At 46.8% G+C, this 14,383-nt stretch overlaps 1 protein-coding gene across 1 annotated transcript in view; it reads left to right on the forward strand.

Annotated features, from left to right (window-relative positions):
* LOC128268525 (hemicentin-2) overlaps nt 1-14,383 on the forward strand; it is a 108,496-nt gene that overhangs the window by 38,885 nt on the left and 55,228 nt on the right. Inside the window, exon 5 of the mRNA XM_053005647.1 lies at nt 4,295-4,462. Coding sequence (XP_052861607.1) covers nt 4,295-4,462 — 168 coding nt within the window. The remainder of the gene's footprint in view (nt 1-4,294; nt 4,463-14,383) is intronic.

The following is a 14,383-nucleotide window of genomic DNA, read 5'->3' on the forward strand; positions in this document are numbered from 1 at the left end:
TTGTTTCGCTATTTTTTTGTGCGACATAAAAACATAGATTAGATTAAACCACGACAGAGAAAACCCATCATGCTTCAGCAAAGCATACCTCTTTGATCTGTTGGCGCTAGTTTCCGCGAAAAAACTATTCCCATTTACCCACAAAATTTACTCTCATTAGGCCCCCCACGGCCAAAAAGCATGTTGACCTCTCTCGAACGAAGCGCCGCACTTTTGGGCTGCCACATAAACAGTACCCGAACGAGGAGAGCCAAAAATGTTGCTTCCGAGGCACTTTCACTGCGCTGGCACCGATGGGGTTATTACGGTCCCAGACTCCCGGCCTACTGTGTCCAAAAGCCGAATTCAAACGCCCGATCTGGCCGGACGCCCGAACATACACCGCAAACGTCGAAGCGACGTTTTGCATGAAATTGGCCATTTTGCGCAAAATTCGAAGCTTGGAAAATCGTTCGCATCGATCGTTGTTCGGTGGAAAGGGAAATTTATGTGACGGCAAATCTACCGGATTTGCCGCCGCAAGGCTTCAAAGCAGCCGGCATTAGGATTATACCTTCGGTGTTTTGCTCATTTCCAGTGGGCCAAATGGGGGGTCTGCAAACGGTGCAATTCAGTTGCCACTTTTAAATGCGGAACGAAATGCATTGAGTACATGTTTGAAATAGGCACCGAACTTGGCAGCGTACTCCGAACGAAAGACTCTGGCACAAAATGCTACATAGAAAGTCGATAAAACATTTTTACCAAAAAATGGCGAGTTGGGTGCAACAATACCTCATGGTTATGTTAATACATGAACCTGCTTACATTATGTCGCCTATTTCAAGTTTCGAAATCAACATTTGCATACACCAACGATTATTTATGGTGCTCGAACAACAGAACTTTGTCGTTTTCGGTCGCGGCCCATTTAAAGTGCAGCTTCTTCGTCACGACGTTGGGTTGGGCTGCTCGTGGCAAAAGGTCAGCCGCGGTGCACCTCCGAACGTGACAGTCGCAGTGGCCTCGGGAACCCACAATTATGGGTATGTGAACCTTCTGCCCCGTGACCTACGACGTGTCCCAACATGATCTACCACCGTGTGCGCAACGTACAGTGCCGCAGACCATTTTGTTACACCAATCGTCCTTTGCCCACCGTCGGTTGCCGGGTTGACGGGATCATGACCTATGATGTGGGTCCAGGGTTTTCGGTCGTGAATACAGTAACGGGTTTCGGGTTACACGTGCGTGTCGAAACTTTCCCCTTAACTAAGTGTAATTAAAACAAGTTTGCCAGTTTAGAAATTTGTCACCGGAGTCATTTGGTAAACGGTGGCCGTCGGTACGTTTTATCACAACCATGTGCCACGTGTCACGTGAACGCAATATTGTGTATGTGATTTCGGCAAGCGGATACCATCGTCCGTTTTGGTGATAGATGTGCGCTTTAAATAGTTTTTTTGCACTAAACCTAAACGCTAGCTCACTTTACCAACGATTTCGTATTGATTGCAATTTCGAAGCTTTTGAAATCTAACTGAGAAATCAACTACTTTTCAATCATCAACAGAATCATTTGGAGCTTTTAAAATACCTATATAAAAACACTTTCAATCATAAGCTCAACATACGGCACGCGGCGCCTACAAGATTGTGACACAAATTAGTCACCAGTCACCACCAACGACAAATCGAGCAGCAGCGGTAAGCTGTCCAAAAATTTGTCGGTAGTAACATTTCAATATTATCTCATAAATAATCCCCACCCAGAGGCGACGGTGAAACGGCGATTTGTGCTTCCAATTCGATTACCAACGGCCAGTTATGGTCGGCCGTTGGAGTGCTCGCGATTGTTGACTCTCCTATCTGGCGTGCGAGAATCTCCGAAGACGGCGCTTCCGGCGTAGCTTATGGTGATGGATATGTCTCCATCGTTGCTCTGATAATTTTGCCTTTTTTGCGCTCGATGAACCCATAAAATATCGCCAGACAAAGCACGGGTCTCGGGCCAGGGCAGCAGGTTTCGTGTTGCCGTGGGCATTAGGAAAAATGATTGGCGATAAAGTAGAGCATTAAGTGCGCGTTGAGTCGCGAAGCTGTGAACTTTGGTTCGATGCTCGTAAGCCGCAGCCGGCGAGCAGCGACCGTTTTCATTTCGGGCAGATCGGAGCAAGATTGTGGGAGAAAAAAAAAGTAAACCTCTCAAGCCAACACGGAAGCCAGCATTCAGCCCGCCTCGAGGGGTTAGCAATTTAACGGTCGACCGGAAGCTCCCGCTAACGCTGGCGCGCGACGATCGACGGAAAACGGTTCGCAACCATCACCGCCATGTCTGGCAGGCAGTTAAACTCGGTGGCAAGATAAATCTGCGCCATTTTTATTTCGCTCGCATGCGCCCCACATTTCTCAAATCGGATTTCGCCATCTCTCGGATGCACCGCTTCCGGGGCCCGGATCGTCGGAAGCGGTCCTGTGCGGTGTGTGCGCCTACATGCAGTGGCGCGCTCTACCTTGCTAACGAAGTCAGGAGGCGAGTTTCGGGAGACTCTGGAGCCTGTCGAAAAAATATCATCGCTGTGGATGGGAAATAAAAATCATTGCAACCCTCCCGAAAGTGGTTGTTTCCGCCTACCTTCCGGAGGTGGGCACCCCGGCCTGGATCGTGCCATCATCGTGCCTGTAAGTTGGCCCAGTTCCTGTGGCTCTTACTTTCCCAAGTTCAGCAAACAAGCAAAAGGACGGCTCGATATGCGGCCGCTCAAAAAAGCATGGGGCCGAGCAAAAGAAAACAATCAACAATGAATCAAGATTTATTTCCTTTCCCGATACTGGATGGAGATATTTATTTTCCACCAAATGTATTGATTGCTCCCCAATAAGGAAACGGCAAAAAAATGGTGCGCTGCAGGCGTTCGATGTTGGATCCGGTTGCAGAGAGCAAAAAGCCTAGACAGACGTGCGTGAGTTGAAGAAGACAAAACAACGGGACGGTTGATCCTGCAGCCCATGTACGGGAACGATGGATGATGATGGGTCGGTGCCACCAGTCAGCTTGAGCTATGCTTCTTCGGAACCTCACGAAGCTACCGACTTTTTACACCATCGTTTAGAGGCGTCGAAAGCCTCGCGAAAATGCTTGGGCAAATCCCGACAAAGAATATTAAAATGCATACTAAAATGGAAAAAAAAGAATTCTTTTCTCCAGCCTAAGCTGACGAGATTGATTCTTGGAACAGCCGAGATATGATTGGCGGCAAATTCTGACATCGCATGTAGCAACACGTTTTCAGACGTTTCTTGGTTTTTGCGCGCTCAACGACAGATCCTTTGTCAGAGGTTAGCATACGATGGTGTGCTTTTTATTTGGATAATCCTTCAGCGGTTTGTTGAAGGTGTTACGAGCGTCATGTATGAGGTTTATTTAAGTCAACCCTTAAGCGGCTGTCAGCCTCTCATCACGGTGTTCGTTTTGCCTTTGCTAAATAATAATGTTTCAATTATCAAACGCTCGAGCGGTAAAACGGATCGCAATATCTTTTAAAATACTTGATAACATTATTTAACACGCTGTGTTCATTGTGATGCTCGCGCTGTCGACAATATGCTAAAATTTGGCAAACGGAAATGCTCATTTCCCTTCGATCAACGGCATTATCGGGAGAAGCAAAAACATTTAACCTTTTCGCAGTAGCAAAAAAGAGAGAAAACCTAAAACGAAGATATATTTCATTCCTTCAACACCACGTCCTGATCCACTGCTTACCCATTCTGGCGGAAGTTCTCGCCAAACTCATTTATATTCATCCCTCATTTTGAACTTTATTCGGTTGCGCCCGACGGTCGGTGCCGGATTTTCCGATGCCCAGGACTCCACCCTCCACAGCAGCATATTGGCAAAGAATTTCGTGACGAAAAACATGACTCGAAACCGTAATGTGGCCGCTGGTGGAGATGTTTCCTGATGGTTTCCTTCCCCATTCCCTCTCCGTGATCCCGTTTCCGGGGGGCGGTCGGTTTTCTTACGGAGCCCCTAGAGTAGAGCTTCATCCTAGTGCCGCCACTTCAACCGTATTATTTACTAAATGCCCGCAAGATTTATCGCCGATCGTCGATCACACGGTTCATCGGATACTTATGCTCTATTGTGTTGTGGTTTTGTGTGTTTCTTTCATTCCATAATCGCGCCAAAAACATCATGCGCACCACCCCACCCCGATTGCGCCCCGGGACGCAACTTCGTCCATCGGCCGGACGCTGGATCGCCGGAATCGGGTCGATGTTTCTGTTGACCACCACCGACCGGCCGAGGCAGAATCAAATTTCATGGATCAGACGGCGGGACTGGCATATCCTTTCGTCCGGGGCGCAGATGTACACCAACGACGAGCGGTTTGCGATTCTTCACACGCCCGGCTCCAACACGTGGACGCTGCAGATCAAGTTCGTACAGCGCCGGGATCACGGTACCTACGAGTGTCAAGTGAGTATTGCGAGCAACAGTTCCAGCTAGCACACAGGGTTTTGGGTGGGTTTCAGCAGGATGTGTGAAGGTTCGCCTCCCTCTCCCTTGTTTTCGAGGACCTTCGACGAGTAGGACTTGTTTGCGTTTTGTTAAAAGACCCCATCGGGCTTGTTTGATTGCTTACGGCCACGGTTCATTAAATACACAATCCCTCACCGATCAACGCAAATTGAGTGAATGATTGTATTTCTGAATGGAAATCAATTGCAATACCTTTGTCGACATCAGAGATATTGCTTCACTAAAAACCAGTTTTTTGAACCAGTTTTGAAGGATTCAGCAATGTGGTAAACGTTATCCCGATGAGATTTGCCCTTTGCAAACAACGCTTATAATAATATTTTAATCATTATTTAAGTTAAATCAATTTGAAAAGACACTTATTAAAAAAAACTTTGTGAAAACTGCAAGTAGTAGTTCATGAAGTTACAAAGCAATTTCAGAGTCATTTCTTATAAAACTATGAACAAATAGCAAGAGGATCAAGCAAGAAATTCAAAAACCCGCTTTGGCGAACTTTAGTCTATCTCCATTAGCAGATATTGTAACATTTCTTTGAAGAGGCTTCTTGGAAAATACGGAATCATCTCAACAACATTCCGGCGTAAGGTCCCCATTAAGATTTTCGACACTTGATTCCCTTTGCGTCAGTGCCAGATGGTGAATGGATGGCAAACTTCACGCAACATGCTTTCAGTTTTCGACAGATCTTAAACACTCACTTACGCGAAGCAAAGCAAACCGGTCTTCAGCCTCGAAACTATCCCTAAATCCCGTGGCCCTCGACCGTCGTAGCAGATGCCACGGAAAGAAACTTTCTCTCCAAACACACATAAACGCTGGCCGTGCAGCGGTTGTTGATGTCATAAGAAAAGGGAAATTTTCTCTCCCAGAAAAGGGAGTATACCAGGGGTGTGCGTTGAGATTGGGACTGTTTGTAACACACAAAAAATGTTTATAAAATTTTAATGCGATTTTCTATTTTATTCGAAGTATGTGCCATCGCTAGCTATACATTTCTCCTATCTCTCTGCTAAATCATGGATTCCCAGACGAAAGAATTCTTCGACTTTTCAAGTAAACTAATTGGTCATCCCATTTCGAGTTCTTCGTAGAAAAACGAAGGGCTGCTCAGCCAATACGTGTCCCATCGATGAAAATGAATGATATTTGGAAAGAACCAAGTCTGGTGAAAAAGGCGGGGAGGGATAGCAGCTCCCATCCAAGTGATTTGATAGTATCCTGAAACATTTTTGTTTTTTGGAGCGCCTGGTGCTTGATTCCACGGCCTACTAGGCGCCTCCATTGTAAAAAACTGGAACGGCTTTTTGGTCGTTTTCGATCAATGCATGGTTCAAATTGATCATTTGTTGTCAGTAGCGATCGGAATTAACGTTTCCATCAGGTTTTAGGAGCTTGTGAAACACCACACCTTTCTGTCCCATCAGAAAGTCCGTTTTTTGGAGTCCTTGGACACTTTTTTTTGTAAAGTCAAAATCGCCATTTTGAAACTTTTTAAACCACTTAAAGCACTGCGATTTTCCAAACACAAGTCCCGACAAGCATTTGGTGCGATTCCGAAGCAGTTTTCTTCAAAAGGAGCAGAAAAATAATAATCCCCGCAAAACATCATTTTTAGGCACAAAAGTTGACATAGTTTAACCCTTTCAATGATGGGTTGCAGATCGAAATAATTAATTTTGCGACCTGAAATCATTTACCTGATGTCAAAACAAGGTAATGATGAATGAACCGCTAAACTGGGAAGTCCAAATCGACAGGTACAGCCATCTTTTTAACAGTCCCAATCTCAACGCACACCCCTGGTAAGTTGCCGGATGGTGGAAACTAGCTAGCTTGCCGAGAGCTGTTGCTTGAAGAGATGAAAAGGCCCAACGTAACTAGCAAATAGTGCAGGGGTTGGTAGAAGTTTTACCAAGAGTCGATGTTCGCGAGCTGTGGCCAGGACGAGAGCGAAAATGCTTTTTCGAAACGAATGTGATGGCACGGTTATGAAAATCGAGGCGGATATGAAGTTTACTAGGTTACTCCAATTCTTCATGCTCTGTCGGTACCGAAACCATAAGACGTATGTATGTATGTGTGTGTGTGCAAATATGGGCTGCTACCCTCCGACACACTTACTTACACGTAACGAATGAACGACTCTGCCATCACTGGGATATTACTGAAAATGAGGTTTTAAATCTTTTAATCTCTTCGTAATTATATTTCTGCCACTGGGTTCGCCGTAAGAAATATGAAGACCGAGGCCAAATGTTTCCATCTCAAGCATCCACCGACCTTACGGGCACTGGCAAAGAACACTTTGGGCGCTCAATTAAACGCTTCAAAAACAAGCAACCTCGATGCACATCTTGGCACATCAAAGCGGCTAAAGTAAAGTCAGTGAAACATTGCGCCCGTAGGCTGCAATACGCAAAATGAATTTTCGTGCTAAGCAGCAAAGCTTACGATAATTGGAAAATGGTTTCAGCTCAGCGGCCCAGCTCTAGGTTGTTTTGATTGTTGTTGAATAATTATTTTCGTTACAGCTTCCCTCAATTCCTTAGGGAGTGACGCGAGCAACTCGGATGTCGAGCTTCTAAGTCGCGTTTTGGTTGTTCACCAAAAACCTAAGGAAATAATGGATACGTTCGGAATTGTTGCAATTTCGTGCTCGGAAGATGTGATTTATTTTCAAATGTACTCTCTGTGAGGGCAGTCTGATTTTGGTGAAAATTAAGTTAGCGATCGCTTCTCATTAGTATGCGTCTCGTTCATGGTGGGTGTTGTGCCTGAAAATGTCAAAAGTTGAACAACTCTCTCTCTAACTGCCTTCGCCGAAACAACCGAAACCAACCACACACACACACACACACACACACACATATCTACAGACTCAATTAGTCCAATCAACATCAGCAACTCGAAAGTCTTACCAATCGCGCTTCCTTTCCAAATGAACTTGCAACGAAATGAAATCCTTACAGGTGTTAACCACGATTGGTAACATTACGCAAAACGTTGGGCCACACGTCGGTCGGAATCCTCCGCAAGGAGATAACCGTGCAACTTGCTATCCTCACGGTATCCTGGTGTGGAAAAACCGCCGTCTTCTGGCGCAACTTTCCGGCGTGTAACTTAATATTCCGAGTGCAGCACGCAACGCCAGAACTTTCGGTACGCGTCACGTGTTGGAATACACGTGTTCGAGCTCACCGGTTTCTCCCGGCGATGCCAACGGTGTGGCTGGAACTAGGGTATTCAACTTGAAGTTCGATACATTTTCTGCCACATCGGGTCGAACTGGTTTAGCGGGGCGCGTTTCTCACGTAAGACGGCGTCAAGTTTTACACGGTTCCAGCCTACCACAAACGGTTGCTCCATCCATCTGCCAAGCACTGCGCGTGGTTGGTAATGTAAACACGCTTGAAAACTTTTCCGTTCTACACATTTTCATCGGAGCTTAAATCGGTTCTTGACATTTGCTAGTAAGTCTGAACTTACTGGCTGAGGTACCGTGAACAACCGACGGTAAAAATGAGGTCAAATGAACTGGAGAAAAGAACGCTACTTAAGGATTCGAAAAATATTAAATTATAACGATCTTCAACAACGCCTTAAACTGTTTCATATTTCAAATACATCATTTACATTAAAACTGTACTGTTATCAATACTACTTACTATTCCAGCAAACAACCACTGAGTAGTCTTGGCCTGTATCATAGATCACGGCTGCATCGATAAACTGCACGTCACTTCTCTCCTTAACCTTGACGCCTTGGAAGAGTGCCGCGTTGCCAAGTAACTGCAGACAGGTCTTACGATCCTTCAATCACGAGTGCACGCAAAAAGTAGCAACCCTTACGCAAAAGCTTCAACAGAAACGGGTAAGGAGGTGGCCGACATCTTCTACTGCTTAGTACCCGGTTTATCGTACCGTTGGGTAATACGAAACACGTGTTCTGCTCAGCACTCTTATTCCATTCTCGGATTGAACTTCGCCAGGGCGCAAATAAAGAAAGTGCTCAAGAGCGACTTCTGTGAAGACTTCTTTTCCCTAGAATACCGCTCAAGTTCCGGCCCGGTTGTTCCGGGTGTACAAAGTTGCAATAAATGTTGCCTCAAGAATCGCAGCACCTTGACGGCATTGAAAGTGCGTTGTAAGAATCGAGCCCTCAGCTTCCTAGCAACTGAGTAGTCGCTTTTCACTTCACCGAGTGTATTTATGGATTTGAAAACGACGACGGTGGAAATGTGTATCGTTTCCATGAAGGTGGAACAGTACTTGATGCTCATATTGCTGCTAAAAAGTAGTGGATCATTTGATGGCATATGAGAACAATGCTTTCATTTAGCACTTACTGTCAGGCAATATGAATTTCGGTGAACTGGGTTTTCTTTTCAGTGATGACTTAATTTTACCTGTACACGAAATGAAACTAAAATTTCAGTACTCGCGACCCCCGCAGCAGCCTGTAAGAGTGCATAACCCTGAGCTGTGCTAATGTTTTATGACTTCAATCATGAGAAACGAGAGATTGGTGACGTTAGTTTAAAAACGCCACCGAGTGCAGAGGATAATCCTGCACGGGATGGGTTGCCTACGGCTGCCCTCAGTACAGAGCGTCCGACCAGGATCATTCCAGCGAAAGGCCACCAAATCTGATTACCTTTACCGGTGAGAACCGGTCCTGGGGCCTGGTCTAGGAGTGGTTCATTCCACCCTGCCTTACGGTCAATGGACTAATCTTCTCAGCCGGCCGGTGCATGTTCTGATTTCCCTGCCATCGGAACCTAGAGCTCCTCCGGTCACGTGACAAAGGAATTACTTATTCATTTTCCCGTCAGCTTTGCCCGTATCTTAAAGCTCTCAGCTGTTCCGGCTTTCCGGCTGGGCCAGCATCTCGAGCCGGCATTCCTAGAGCGTCAGCATCGTCCGGGTTTTTTCTTTCCATAAAGAGCTAGTTTTTCGCCTTCGCCATTCCACGGGGCCACTAATCTTGCGTCAGGCTTCCGACGATATTGGGGGGACGGTGCGTCGAAGAAGGGGCAACCAAAAAAGAAAGGACCAAAACAGCTCCCTGAAATTGGGCCTGCGAAAACTCATAACGTTACGTTGGCAGTGGTGATGATGATGGCCCCGAAGCCACCAAGCACCACTACTGCACCGAAGCTGCACACCACTAGGTACTCTTCGCGTGCTTTTGGTCTGTTCTTTTCCGACCAAAAAGGGCGAAAACTCTACGGCCCTGGCGTTGCTCTCGATCGACGTGTCTGATACCTGTGCTGCTGCTCGTATAGAAATAAAAAGCTTTTTTTCTTTTTTCACTTGTCGGACAACTAGTGTGGAGTTGGCTTCCTTATCGTACTCCGAAGGTACTGGAGGCACGAATCTTCCCTGACGATGTGAAGCTACTGGTCCTGCATCGGACTGAAGCAGTTCAAGCTCAAGGAGAAAGCAAACGCAGTACTTACATGGTGGGGCCGAACTAGAAATATTCTTGTTTAGAAGGCAAGAAGGCATTCAACCACAAGGACGGTTTTAAGCGATTTTCTGAGGGTTATATGAACTGGTATGTAGATTGCCTGTTAACGGATGTAATTGCTCGCAACAGCTATAAGAATTTATGTTCGTTTGAACTTATCAAGCTCTGGCACACCTTTTCGGTGTTGACGCCGGTTGGAGCCAAGTTGGGTGAGTGCAGTCTATTTTGCCTAACTTTGCTCCTTCTAGCAACCCTGGAACCCTGGACCGGTTCAGAACCAATTTGATTAGTTCAAACAATTTGATAAGCGATTCGAGTAGAGTGCACTGGACGGTATCCTTTGGATCAGGGTTTGCTTAACTGTGAAAAAGTGCACAAAAATACTTGCAGATGAAACAAAAACTGGTTCAGAACGAAATGTAAAGAGTGGCAATGTATGATGCTGTTTCGCAAAATGCGAATCCTAATCCTAGTGTCATCATCCTAAAGTAGCTGGCTTTAAGTAACATCGCCACAAATGGCGTGCTTTAATAGAAAGCCCAATCACAATAGACAATGGAGCGTTAAAGCGCCCAAAACTCCAACGTTTTGGGGGCCACAAATCCAACGCCCATACATAACGCTCACGATACGAATCACAAATCGCGGAACCAGCCGTTACCGAGAATAAATCAGTGCAGCTACCACGCGCCGTAGTTACGACGCTTGCCGAGCGAAAACTACATCCATTTCCATATTAATGCAAATGTAACAGGTGCAACTACCCACTGCCATCAACTGGCATCAATTTATGCGGCGTGCGGGATGCGAGGACGCGGCCTCAAGTACCATCCGGCGGGGCCAACCAACCGACCGACATGCGATGCGACAGGAGATTGATCGTAAACCACAGTTCCCGAAGCGTGGCGTCGCTCTGCTTCACGGCCCGCAGCCAATGGACGTGCGGTGTGTTGGTCGAAGGAAATTGAAACATAACTCGATTGCAAATTTAGGTTTACAGGACGGTGCCCTGCGTATCTTGTGACACTTGGTGCGAAGGACGTCACCCAAAATTGCAACTTTGGTCAGCTGGTCAGAAGATTGCTTTTTCGGTGTCAAGGACAAGGTCGACTGGTTTGGGGGTGGCAATTTCGCAACAACATCGTCCCAGGGGTGTACTAATAACTTCCGCCAGGATCGAGATGGTCCGGCACAAAGACGCTACTGGGAATGGAGATTAATAATTACTTATTAAAATACTAATAACTCATCAAGAATAATTGTCTATTGAGAACAAAATCTCAGATAAGTGTATGTGTTCATATTCACATTTATCACTTCTGACGAGAATCAAGATCATGCCAAAAACCCAAATGAGAGTTTGTTCTTTTGGTTTCTAAGGAAATCCACATCCTTTAGTCTTAGCCAGAATCCCAATACCAGTAGACGTTCTGCTTACAGTTTAGTTCATTAACCTATTCTTTAAACCGAAGCATCTTTCGGTTTAACGATTCTTCCGAGGTGCCAAGTGGAACCACTAGCTGTGCGAGACGTCCGTATTGCTCTTGGCGAGAGTTCACCTTCGAAGCGTCTTCAGTTCGATGCAATTTGCAATTTAAATCGGGTCGGCACTCGGGTGTGAATTGCGCCCGTTGCAGCGGTGAGCAGCATAAAAGGGTGTTAACCCTGCAGTGGGTGGTGAAAAAAGAAAAGTTTTCGGTGCGCCGGCTATCAGGACACCTGATCTCAAGCCGTTAGCATGAGCAACGGGTTCGCAAAGTGTTTGCTAAGTGAGTGCAAGCGCTACTGCTGCTGACACGCTGTGCACTTGCAGCGGGTTAACGGACGAACCCCTCACACTGAAGCCGGGTTGTGGGGAGTTCGAGATGCTATCTACGATGGACGTGCGCAAAGTTCCTGACTGCCACTGGGCACAGGTGGGCGATGAGTTCACCCGAACCGGAAGCGCAGCAAACAAAAATCAAACAAACAAGCCACAAAAAACCGGAACGAAGAGGGTTCCCCGAAACCTCAAAGAAGGATATCCGGAAGCCGGCAAAAAGGACAACAGCCAAACCGCCGAAGCTTGAAAAGGCCACCGTAGGACGGCAAACACCGGAGACGCACGGACGACGCGGACTTCGGTGTAAACAGTACTTTTTAAAACACTCATAAATCACCGGCTTCTTGTGGAGCGTAAAAATGGGCGAAAGCTCCCTTCGGGGAACGCGGCAAAGCGGGGCCCGAAAATTATCTTCTAAACACACGACACTCGCCGCCCCGACGGCTGGAGCTGCGCAACATCTCACGGAAGGATACACGGCCTGGTGACCGGTTCCGCACGAAGGACCACGGCACGCGTTCCAACGCGCAACAGCAGGAGCCGTGCGGTCGTTTGCAGGCATTCTGGCACTCACGGGCTTCCCAAGCCCGGATGTTGGGTTTGTTGGGATTTTCGTTGAATTTTAATGTGGCCTCCGCTCAGCAAGAAGGCGAAACTAAGAAGAAGAAAATCCCGAGAATTTTCCTGCGTTGCGAAAACCCGGCGAACGGCGATGCTGTGGCCTAAAAATGCATTGAACCAACCTTCTTTTTGGGGGCCCTGCGCTACGAAACTAATGCGCCAGTGGGCGTCGACCCAACGGGAAGATAAAACATGAACATAATAGCATAAGAGAGGCGAGCTGGCCCCGGCAGAAAGGAAGCGTTACTTATTCATTCATTTACTTGTGAGCCTTTTCCACGGTGGGCTGGCCACGAAACTGCCGCTGGCGGCGCTCACGCATCCACGGGGGGGCCGAAAAATACACTCTCTTCGAGACAAATGTAGCAACATATCCACCGTGACGTAGCATGCCCCCGGGCCGGACGTTTGTCTTAAATTATTCAAATGAATACATATGAGCGGCAAGCCAGGGAAGTTGCGCTGCGCTTTGCTTCGTCTTCTATCGCGCTTTTAACCCTCCCAGTCCCGGCCAGAGGAAGACGTTCGCACTGGGCGTCACAAGAAAGCTAGCGCCGGCAAGCGGAAACCATCTTTGGAGCACGGAAAACACGATAGCTCAGCGAGCGAGCGGAGCACATAAAGCATGTTGCAGAATTTCGGTCCAGTCGGTCCGGTCCGCACGCCCCGAACAAATGGGTTCGCCAACAACGAAGCCGTTTGTTGCGAGGTGGTGTGCGCGGCTTCGTCCGGAGCCGGAAAAATCGGAACTTTCCATCGGAAAATGCTCACCGGAAAACTACCGGTGGCGAAAAACCCCCGAGAGCGCCCAGGAGCTGACCGATTTAGTTGCTAATTTTTGCCACCCAAAAGAAAGTACGAAAACCCGGCCGAGAATTTCCGGGCGTTGGCTGGCGTGTTGTTGGCGCAAAGTTTGGCTCATTTCTGTTGAGCTTAACGAGAATGTTTTCGTAGTTTTGTTTCTTTTCTGCTCAACGCTGCTCATCGGTTAGAAAGTGTGGTCTCGTTGCTGGTTTGGTGATAAAATCTACTACCACAGTTTGGGGAGCCGTGTGTTTGTGCAGCATGAATTGTGGATTACCGTGGCAACTGGTCAAGAAGTTGGTGGAATTAAACTTCTCGCAAATTGAAGGAACTGAGGCTCCGGCACCGTCTACCGGCACCAGCGGTGGTGAGATAGTTTCGACGATGGGAAGCGTGCTTTTGAATAAATTCAAAGAAACGACCCAAAAAGCCGGGCCAAAGTTTGGTGCAAATAATGAAGGTAAAGAAATAATGTAATTGCATTCTTCCCAAAAGCCATTACCAGACTCATGTTGCTCTGTAAAATGTACATGGATGGCACTTTTTCAGTGGTCGGAACTGACGGTCCTAGCTCATGTTGCAATAGGATAGAATCGTTCACTTTTATTCGTTTTAAAAGAATGTATCACATTCGTTAACGTCATGAAATTATGCGTGGAAACAAACGACCCCAGAAAAACTTAAGCACTTTGAGAGATGTGTGACCATGTGAATGTGTCAATCAAATTATTTTCAATGAAATGTTTGACATTTCCAACCTTTTTTGGATTTGGATATCTAAAGGATCTACCTTGGTACATATTTTATTTCTTAAAACCAGATTTGGGCGCAACGAAGTCGCCAGTAGTTAATAAACACCGAATGATTCACGATTCACAACGACTTTGCAAATGAGTTCGTTTCAAAGATTCATGAATTTTCCAAAACATTTCCCTGACTCTGGAAATACAAATATTTAAATTCAATCTGGGGCTCCGAGCACCTCACCGTCACCGTCCGTTGTCTTACGGGCTGTAGAAGAAAAAGGGGTTCAGCGAAGGCGCGCCAATAAAACTGCTGACCTTATGGCTTCGACTTTGACTCGCGCTTCAGTCAGCGCATCAGGGCGAGTTCTTGCGCCCCGCGAAGAGCCCATTAT

Source organism: Anopheles cruzii, chromosome 2 (genome assembly GCF_943734635.1).
Source record: "Anopheles cruzii chromosome 2, idAnoCruzAS_RS32_06, whole genome shotgun sequence".
Lineage (NCBI taxonomy): Eukaryota > Metazoa > Arthropoda > Insecta > Diptera > Culicidae > Anopheles > Anopheles cruzii.